Source organism: Amaranthus tricolor, chromosome 3 (assembly GCF_026212465.1).
Source record: "Amaranthus tricolor cultivar Red isolate AtriRed21 chromosome 3, ASM2621246v1, whole genome shotgun sequence".
NCBI classification, from domain to species: Eukaryota; Viridiplantae; Streptophyta; class Magnoliopsida; order Caryophyllales; family Amaranthaceae; genus Amaranthus; species Amaranthus tricolor.
This window is the reverse complement of record NC_080049.1, coordinates 33,343,427-33,354,209: the sequence shown is the minus strand read 5'-3', so window position 1 is coordinate 33,354,209 and position 10,783 is coordinate 33,343,427. Positions and strand designations below refer to the sequence as shown.

The 10,783-nt window shown below is 29.0% G+C and overlaps 2 protein-coding genes across 2 annotated transcripts; one reads left to right on the top strand and one right to left on the bottom strand.

Moving 5' to 3' along the window:
- Positions 1–1,608: 1,608 nt before the first annotated feature.
- On the bottom strand, positions 1,609–3,640 carry LOC130809094 (ribonuclease 1-like). Its single transcript, XM_057674726.1, has 3 exons — positions 3,469–3,640; positions 3,184–3,339; positions 1,609–2,303 (listed from the first exon to the last, which is right to left on the bottom strand). Exons 1-3 carry the CDS (start codon positions 3,580–3,582, stop codon positions 1,875–1,877), a joined length of 699 nt encoding a protein of 232 aa, XP_057530709.1. The 5' UTR covers positions 3,583–3,640; the 3' UTR covers positions 1,609–1,874.
- Positions 3,641–8,144: 4,504 nt separating this feature from the next.
- Positions 8,145–10,362, top strand: LOC130809093 (protein LYK2). Its single transcript, XM_057674725.1, has one exon. It carries the CDS (start codon positions 8,145–8,147, stop codon positions 10,245–10,247), a length of 2,103 nt encoding a protein of 700 aa, XP_057530708.1. The 3' UTR covers positions 10,248–10,362.
- Positions 10,363–10,783: the final 421 nt, after the last annotated feature.

Genomic DNA, 10,783 nt, shown 5'->3' with positions numbered 1-10,783 from the left:
CAGTTTAAATTTTACCTTAGGTTGTTTAATTTTATATGGACACAAATTACGTTTCGGTCTTTTCTTATGTTGTAAGACCCTTTATTGGATTTAAAATTATTAAGTTATTTCTTTGTTGTCAAGCCTTACATTTATTTTATTAGAAATAGATGTGGCGGTAACACTCCTATGAGTAGGTTTTGGCTCATGTTTTTCATTAAAGGTGTTTTCAAAAGTTCGACCTATTCTGAGGGTGTTACATTTTATCATTCATACTTTATTGTTTTTATTTCAGTAAGTACATTTTGAATTGGATTGTATTTGATTTGAAGAGGCCAGTAGGTTCTCAAGTCGTAATTTTAGACTTTCGCCGTCTTCCTTCACAATCAAACTCCCGTGAGCCTAAAATCCAACAACCTAAAATTCAAAGCTTTGACCCAAATAATAAAATAAATCAACCCAATTTGCTTCTTAACCTTTTATTTAAACTCAAAAAATTAAAAATAAATAATGACAAATTTGCCGATGAGATTATCAAAATGTGCTTTATAAAATCAAAAGATCAAATAGCGGACTTTTTGTTAAAGGCGATTGGATTCGAAGAATTAAACATTATTGTGCAAATTCAATCTCGGTGATTCCAAGACCAAACTTGTTGGGGAGTGTAGGAAAATAGGAAGTAGACTAAAATAAAGATATTAATTTCAGAATATTATGTTTTAGGAAGTTAATATCTTTTTAATATTTAAGATATTAAGGTTATTTTGTTTCCTATTATTTAGGTTTAGGTTAATATATTTTTTTTAGTCCTAATCTCATGTATAAATAGAGGTGTTCCTCTTATTGATAAATTAATACAAATCCAGTATTCACCAGACTAAACCCAAACCGAATTCTGCATTATGATTTTCCACAATATTAATTTAAATTAAATTTAGATATAATTTACATTTTTACCAAGTAAAATGAGTTATTAGTACTTTTTTATCAGGTAGTTTATATATCAACAATAAACAAAAGAAGTATTATAATGATGATGAGCGGGATACATTGGGTAGGATGATAATGATGATGAAATAAAGAAGTATTATATTATTCATTACACTTTAAAATTTTAAAGGTCCTACTTATTTTTCGCTCTGGACTGAAATATAAATTGGGCGGTCCTAAATAGTGTTCAAAAACAATTAACTGAGACAATTATAATGAATAATTGATAATTGATTAATTTTAGGGTTTGAATTAAGAAAGTTGTCACCGACTAACAATATGTATAATATGCTCAATTGCGGCGGATCTTAGTATGAATTTTCAGTTTGTTGGCTAATTGAATTTAAAATTATAGTTGATATTGGTGATTTATATTTCCTATATTTTATTAATTATTTTGCACAATTTAAAAGTGATATTTTATTTGATAATTGAGTGCGAGAAAGTAAACAACAAATTATAAGATGAAGAGGAGGAACAAATTATATCGATACTTCATTGAGTATAGAATATAAGAACAAGATTATTGAATGGATTTAAATGAAAAAATTCCGATCCAACCAATAAAAAAAGTTGTTTTTAATCTTATAAAATAAGAACATCTTGTATTACATAGATGAATCAGATCGGATTGAGTTATTCACAATACCAAATCTTATAAAGTATAGGACGATAATACACACGACAAAATATTGCTTGGTTAAAAATCCAGCAACACAATTAACAATGAAACATAATAAAGCACCAAGAAAAGTTGTGCTTTGTACGTACTTCTATTAGTATACTTTTTTATTCGAGCTGAATAAAAAATTCCGACGGATAAAAGAAAAGATAAAATTAATTTTTATGGTACAGGGTTAAAGTAAAAAGGTTCAACATCTGGACGGCCAAGAATTTTAGCTTCGTTAATAGAAAGAAGGGAATAGGATTCTTGAAGCACAATTCCCACGTCCCCTTGGAAGATAAGGGCATTTGATAAGTTTACTCCCGGTTTTATCAGCACAAAATGTGATTTGCCAGATTTGGGTCTTCCCTTGTGCATTATGGTTGCATACAATCCATGGGTGAAACCCGATTGCTCGAACTAAGGCTTTTTTAATGGATTTGAGGGAATAAAACTGATTGTTTGGCCTGATTCCACCCCTTGCGAGGGCTTGGTAGATGTTGGCCTTGTTCTTAAGGTTCAATGCTGCTTTAAAGTAAGGGATTTCACCCAGGATGTTTTTGGAGCAAGTTCCATGTTTATTCCATTCGTGCACCCAAAATTTCCTTCCTATTTGTGGGCATGTAAATGATGGCCATGACTTTCTTAAGCTCAGCTCCAATGGTTTAAGCTGCATACAAAATTATATTATTACATTATCAGTTTTATTTAAGATTAAGTTAGTATATTAAATATAGTGTAAAAACCAAATGAAATAATTATTAGGAATTGAAGGGTGCATTAGGATCTGAGAAGAATTAAACCCCGCCAGAACATGAAATATGAGAGGATCCTGACAATTTGCATTTGTACAATGTTTTTTTAAGTTATATGATGCAAATTCAAAAGATTATATAAATTAAGTATTTTCAGGGCAAATAAGACAATTACATCAACTTTAATTAATGATTGTAGTCCCATAATATATTATTATAATCTATCAATTAATATTCATATATAAATATAATTATACAACTATTTCTATTTTTTTAAGGACTTTGTTATACATAGCCCTAAGGGCTATGTATAAAAATTAGCAAATTCCTATAATAAATGTACATGAACTAATTTCAATGGAATCTTTAACAAGTTTATTAATGATTTATATGGAGAATATAAAAGAATCTTATTAGCATTAATGGTTATATGTATAAAAATTAGCAAATTCCTATAACAAATGTACATGGACTAATTTCAATGGAATCTTTGACATGTTTATTAATGATTTATATGGGGAATATAAAAGAATCTTATTAGCATTAATGGTTATATGTAGCCCTTAGGGCTACATATAACATTTGCCTTTTTTTAATAACTACACTTATTTTACGTGAGAGCTTTTAGTAGTAAGTGAATGGAGAGTATTATTATAACAGATACAAAAGTTTAATAATTATTATATTGTAAATGAATTAATTTTATAAAATCTTTTTAATATTTTATATAAATATTTATTACATCTATGCTTTACACAAAAATCTATCTAATCATGTAAGAATGGATGAACATACCCGACCAACATCATAGTTGTCGTCGCCACAGTTATAAGGAAAGCTACCATCATTGTAATAAGGCCAAAGTCCATATATTGTAAAATCTGGATTTGGTTTTCCCGTTGGTGGATAACAACATCTTGTACCTCTTTGATTACAGTACGATCCCAACCACTGTCAAATTTTTAAATTTCAATTAATATTAATACAATGCTACATAAATAAATAAAAGTACAATAATAAACCCGTTTTTGGTAATAAAACAATAAAAATTATTATATATCCTACTTATAAAAAGTGTACCTGTTGCACCAAGTAGAAGGCACGTAAACCACTACTAGTATTTCCTAGAGCTACTACTGCAAAACTTAGCAGTAGCATTAATGTCGTCAACATTGAGCTTCCAATCTTCCCCATTTTTCTGATCTTCAACTCTCACTTTTTTCTTTCTATCTTTAATTAGGAGTGAAAGTGGTTATGTTTGGAAAAAAAATGGGGAGATGTAACCTCATTATATAGTATTCTTTTTGCTTTGAAAGTCATAAAAAAAAAAGAAAAGAAAAAAAAAAGAAAATGTTAAGGTTAAGAATTAAGATTGTTTGCTTGAGAAGTAATTGCGCACAACAGAAGACCACGTGAAAGGAAACTAGTTGCGGTTTGTTTATAACATGGAGTACTCATGATTCTAAAGTTGGAACTTGGAAGTTTGGAACCCATCCGTCAATTTAATTTGAGTTTTTTTTTTTTTTTTATTACTACCTCTTATTCACCTTAAGAGTTTCATTTGACTTTTCACGGATTTTAAGGAGAGTCAAAGTGGGACTCTAAGGGTAGGAAAGAGAATAATATTATGGGTTTTTAATATAAGGAAAGAAAATTAATATGGATAATGGAGAGTATAATTGAAAATAGAATAAAGCTACTAAGGGCATAAAAGTCAAAAACCCAAACCAAAAATAAAAATGCGACAATTAAAATGACTTGACCATAAAAAAAAATAGGACACATAAGCTGAATAGGAGGGAGTATTTTTAAAATGTTGAGCCCACTGGTCGACAATTTATATTAGTATGTTATTGTTTATTTTAGGCCTAATTCGCACAGTTTTGTTTGTAGCACTTTTTTTTTCAAAATGCATCATACTAATTTAAGTGGGAATCAATAATATAGGTATTTGATAACTCGTTCTTATTTTTTCATGTAGGAGTTGATCAGTGTGGTATATACAACCAAAAATAGAACTTCTATAATTAATTATTAAAAATTATTTTTAATAAGTTGTGATAAGAGTTATAATATACTTCCTCTAGTTTTATTTATATGCAACGTTAAGGTTTTCATGCAATTTAATGTAATACTTAAATTATTTAGGGAAACTCTACATAGTAACCCTGAGGTTTAGGGTTTTCTACGTGGTAACCAAAACTTTTAAAAAATTCACGCGGTAACTCTGAGGTTTCTTAAATTGTTCCACCATGACCTTTTTGCACATAAAACGTTAACAAACGTTAATTTTGAAGCTTTAATGTCGTTGTACGCCTATTTATGCGACTCACTCTTTGATTAGTAAATCTAAAAATATAAAAATTTAATATTTAAAAATTATATTTTTAGACAAATCTAACAATATCTTGCTTAAAAAATTAAAATGTCTTATAGATTAGTGAAAAATTCAGATAAAAGTTAACATATAACTAAGTAAAAAGTACAAGTGCTGCATTTACATAGGACTGGAGAATATATCACTAAATTTAGCTTTAAATATGAATGCATTTTCTATACAAAGTTAAAAATTACTACTAATAAATGCTTTTTCTGAAGCATCCGTTAAGAAACATCTATAATATAAGGGCCTATTTTATCTATATTTACACAATGCCAACTTACATGAATGACTACAATTCTAATTGCAAACATCCACCTGACCCAACACTGTAATGAAATCAATTTTTCTCCACTTTTCTATCTACATTTTCCTTAATTTGTAAGACCTATATTTCAAAAAAAAAAAAAAAACAAAAAAAATATCACATATATGTCTCATCATAATGTAAATAGAAAATTATTTTTCTTGAAAAATATTTTCCGCAACACCAATCAATCACTTAATTTCTTATACATAGCCTTAAATGATAAACAATGAGTTTGAAGATTAGTTCTTTCTTATTATAATAAATTTTGAAATAGTAAATGATTTCAGTGAAAATACTTGACAAATAGTGTACTAGTACAATAATATAATTTGGGTTAAATGAAAAGAAATTTAAAATGATAATTAATTGAGCTATATAAAAACAACAAATATTTGATTTCAATCTATAGTTGGTATATATATTGCTTGGTTAAATGATTATTAATTCAGGCTAACAAGCTAAGGTGTACTGAGAGATATCAAAATTTGTTTATAGTTAGATATGAACTACTAATACTTAATCGTCCATTGACTAATTAATGCATCAAAAGTAGTGAATTCATAAATAGGTATATCATGTTCCCATACATTTTTCCTATAATATTGACTTTTTTTTTCCTTGATCTCGGGCAGATTGTTAATTTTACACCATAAAAAATTTGACCTAATTTTTTGAAGCCATGTTATGCTTATTTTCCATAAAAAAATAAATAAATAAATAAATAAATCGATTTTTACATATTTGAAATTTATACCATTTTTTCTTGACAAAGTTTATAATTTGTTTCTCATTGCTAGTATGAGATTAGAGGAAGCTATAGATCTAATTAAAGTAGATGTGTCAACATGCGTTTATATTTGTCATGTATTTGTTTGTCTCTTTTCATTTATATAATCTATTTCATACACTTGGTCAGAATAAAAATTTTTTAAGTGCATTCAAATATACATTTTTGGTTTTTAAGGTTTTTAGTGAGATATGTTTCATTGTTTATTAGTTACTCTGTCCGTTTTATTAAATTAATTACGTTTGGAATATGTCATTTAATTAGGAAAAGAATAAATATAGTTTTCATGGATATATATATATATATATATATATATATATATATATATATATATATATATATATGTATGAGTTGATTCATATAAGTTCTTTTATAGTTCGTATCAATTTATAAAGTTTTAATATATACTTTTTATATTTTTTAGATGGAATGTTTTTATAAATATGAATGTTTGATATATTTTGAAAATTGTTTAAAAAGCAAAATTTAACTAAATTAATGAAGTGGAAGGAATTTTAATTTGTCCTAGACCATTAGTTATTATTGCCACACTTGAATTTGCAACAATAAGAAATTATAAAAAAAAAGTTAAGGGATAGTGAAGACTTTAAATTGTGTGAATAATATTAAAAGTGAAAAAAATTAAATAAATTATGAGGACATTAATATAAATTAAAATGCTGCCAATTTAAAGAAAACCAAAAATAAAAAATATTGTAAATTCATGAAAATAAAATAAATTGGGTATAAAATCATTGAATATGATAAAGAAATTTAGAGGAATTATTAGAACGAATTCATGAGCACGATTTGGTCGAATCGTATACGTAAAATAATACTAGTTGAGTTGGGCCTGTTGCGTCAGCTTTTATTAAGTCCGTACCGCCTTATTTTTAGGAGGAACAAAAATAAGTGGACCCCTTAGAGGCCAGAGGCCCAGAGCTCTCCTTGTGGCCCATCATGGGAAAACTTAATGAGTAACACAAATTCTTTAATCAGACGGTCTTATTGAGAGACTATTTTTAATGGATGTATTTAATATATATTTATTGTCTCAAAGTGATTAAGTATTGTAATCTTAAAATTTTACGTAAAATTATCATAAACAGTGACCGTTTAAGATTAAACAGTGACCGTTGTAATCCCTAAAATCAGACGTAAAATTATAAACAGTGACCGTTTAAGATTAAGTATAATCTTAAACGGTCACTGTTTATAATTTTTAAATGATCACTTATAACCATAATGGAATACCCACATCATAGGCACATAAACTCAAAGTTTATACTTTTGATGAAAAATCTCTTTCACTTTTATATGATTATCAATGATAAATAATACAATATTCCATTTATAAAACTTTCAACCACTCCTTCACAAATAATGAGAAATGTCACTAATCTCAAAAGCTCTCTTTCAAATTTTAGGGATATAAATATAAGTAAACTAACAGACTAACACCCTTATTTTATAGGAGTTCACAAAAAACTCTAAACCTTATAAAATTAAGATACTAATTATTACTATGAGACTTTTAGAAAACCTATATAATTAAGAAAGCAATATTTGCCATGATACTTCAAACTCTAATAATGAAATAATTCATCCACATAGGAAGTGAATCACACTTAACCCCAGTTATGATTTCCAAAAAGATTACGTTTTTCAGTTCTTGAGATGTTTAGCCAACCCAAAACCATGAACAGTACAAGTACAATGTGGGCATTGAACACAGACAGCTGTAACTAATAGAAAAAGTCTTAACAGTACAACTTTAGCACCCCCAAGACTCTTGTCTATTAGACTATAACTTTACACTTAATTAATTAAGAAAAATTCCCTCCTTTTTGAGCACCTAATTCTTTATGTTGTATAGATCCAAAATATTCACCATACTATGCTCTACTTAATACTCATATAGTTATACTCTTTTTGCTTTTTTAATTTACACCATTTTTTATATTAGTATATTCGCTCATTTTACATTCTTTTTCTTTTTAGTAATATTGGTCTCATTTTTTTTCTTTTCATGCTATCTACAAACTTATTATCACTCTTCATCTTAATCACTTATTTTCATCATTTACTTTTTTGTGTTCTTATTCTCCAATCTAATTTTTCTTTTTACTAAATTTCACAAAAAAATTTTAGGTGCATTCTGATAGAAAACAGAGGGAGTAATATATATAAGTAGTTATAATACTTCCACTAAGCTTCAAAACCCCTTCATTTTTAATTCTGTACACTAAAATTATGTTTTCCACTTACTACTAAACAACATGGCAAATCTGATCACCAAACTATTCTTCCTTAATGTTTTGTTCTTTGTATTTGCTCCTTTACTTGCCCATAACAACAAACTAATTAGCTGTGAATACAAAGGTTCAATCCAATCCTTAAACTATGAATGTAACCCAATTCTATCAGAAAATCAGTGTGATACTTTTATAGTTCTTCACACTAATCCTTACTATTCTTCCCTATTCAATCTTAGCTACTATTTGGGCTTAAATCCCTTTACAATTGCTCATATTAATGGGTTTTCTCCTGAGACTGAATACTTATCTTACAACCAGCCTCTTTTGATCCCTATTAACTGCAAATGTGATCACAAAACCCGAGTTTTCGAAGCTGAGTTGATGAAAACTATAGCAAAAGGTGACACTTTTCATGGGATCGCTGAGTCTTTTGAAGGCTTAACTAGTTGTAAAGCTATTCAAGACAAAAATCATGGTGTACAACCATGGAATCTTGTAGAGAAAGTAAAGATTTCGGTTCCTTTTCGATGTGCTTGTCCTACAAGTTCTGAGATCAGTTCAGGAATCAGATTGCTAGTTTCTTATACTATAACTTCAGGGGAATCTCTGTCTTTTATAGCCAATCAATTCAATACAACAATACAAGCAATAATCAATGCAAATAAGAGATTGGGTGGAAGTGATTTATTGTCTATATTGATTCCTCAAAGTGAAAAGCCTCTTGTAGGATCACTTGCCAAACCAAAAGAGCCTAATTTAGGATTTCCTAGTGTAAAAGCTTCTAACAATTCTAAAAAGAAGAAAAAGAAGAGGAAAATGATCAAATTAGGTGTTAGTATTGGTGTTGTTAGCTTTGTATTAGTTTGTAGCATTGTGGGTTTTGTTGTATTTTTTGTCATTCATAGGAAGGACAAACAAAAGCCCAAATGTTTGTCGTCGAAAATGGTGGATACAGAGTTACAACAATTGAGTTTAAGCATAAGAACAACAAGTGAAAAGAAAGTTTCTTTTGAGGGATCACAAAGTACATTAGATGGTCATGGAGAAGCTATTACACCAAGAAGTACTAATACTAAGATTATGCTAGAGACTTATACTATTGACGAGCTAAGGAAAGCGACTGAAGATTTTAATGGCCACAATCTCATTGAAGGAAACGTTTATCTTGGTCGTATCAAAGGTAAAGATTTGGCTATAAAGTCTACAACTTTAGATTTTATGTCAAAAGTTGATTTAACCCTTTTTCAAGATGTTGTTCATAATCATCCTAACATTATGAGGGTGTTAGGGACATGTTTTGAGGAGGGGAAAAATTCATATTTGGTGATTGAGTATGCTAAAAATGGATCATTAAAGGATTGGATTCATGGTGGTTTAGCCATGAAAAGTCATTTTATAGCATCTTGTTCTTGCTTTCTTACTTGGAGACAAAGGCTTAGGATTTGCTTAGATGTTGCATTGGCATTGCAATATATGCATCATATAATGCACCCAATCTATGTCCATTGTAACATAAAGAGCAAAAATATTTTCCTAGATGAAGAATTTAGCGCGAAAGTTGGGAAATTTGGCATGGCAAAATGTGTCGAAGATGATACACAAGACATCGAATTCTCCTCGAGAAACCCTGCATCATGGAACAAAGGGTACTTAGCACCCGAATACATCAATCAAGGTGTAGTTTCTCCTAGCATTGATATATATGCTTATGGGGTTATCTTATTAGAAATTTTATCCAAGGAAACTCCAATAATTGTTTCTAGCAAGGGAGAAAATTTGATGCTTTCGGAGAAAGTCAAGTCCATACTCGAGTCTGAAAATGTTGATGAGTTAAAGAGTTGGATTGATGGGGACTTAGGAGACAATTACTCGTTTGATGGGGCGATTGCCTTAGCGACTCTTGCTAGGGCATGTATTGACGAGGATCCATCGAGTAGGCCGAGTGCTGGAGAAATAGTCGAGAAGTTGTCAAGGCTAATTGAAGAGTCACCTGAAGGAGAAGGAACATTGTTGATCAATGAAAGTTCATCCAAGCCTTTGGTTCAGGCATTTGTAACAAATAGTAGTAATAGTGATTTTGAAAAAGTATTAGACTTAAACTATGCTTCTATGTATAATTGTTGAATTTTGTCATATAATTGTAGTTCCATAGTTTATAGTAAAGTCTCTTGGGCCTAAACCGCCTAATGTACTTACTGGCTTGTATATCAATAAGGGCAAATCCAAAAGAAAATAGTATAGGTTGAATATTTATTTAGTAAATTAATTTAATATGACTGTCATCTATCAAATTTTTAACTAACCCAATAATAATAACTCAGGTACTCAGGTAGATCTCGACCTAAATTCTCCTTTGTGTACTAATACTAAGATAAGGGTCTTATTGCACTATTTAATAGACAGTGTTCCCTTTGAAATGCTATAAAAATGCAATGACTGACGAGTGTTGTAAGTAAAGCTGTGGGCTATCAAAAGTTATACTACCTCCGTTTTAGTTGCAATATTGGAAATATATACACTATTCATTTAGCTTAATCTGTGATTAATTTTTAATCTATAAGTTAAAACATAGTCAAGTGGGATCTTGTTTGATTCGTCTCGATGTAAAGATTATTAATATTAAATTTTTATAATTTTTTATTATACATAATTAGAGATAT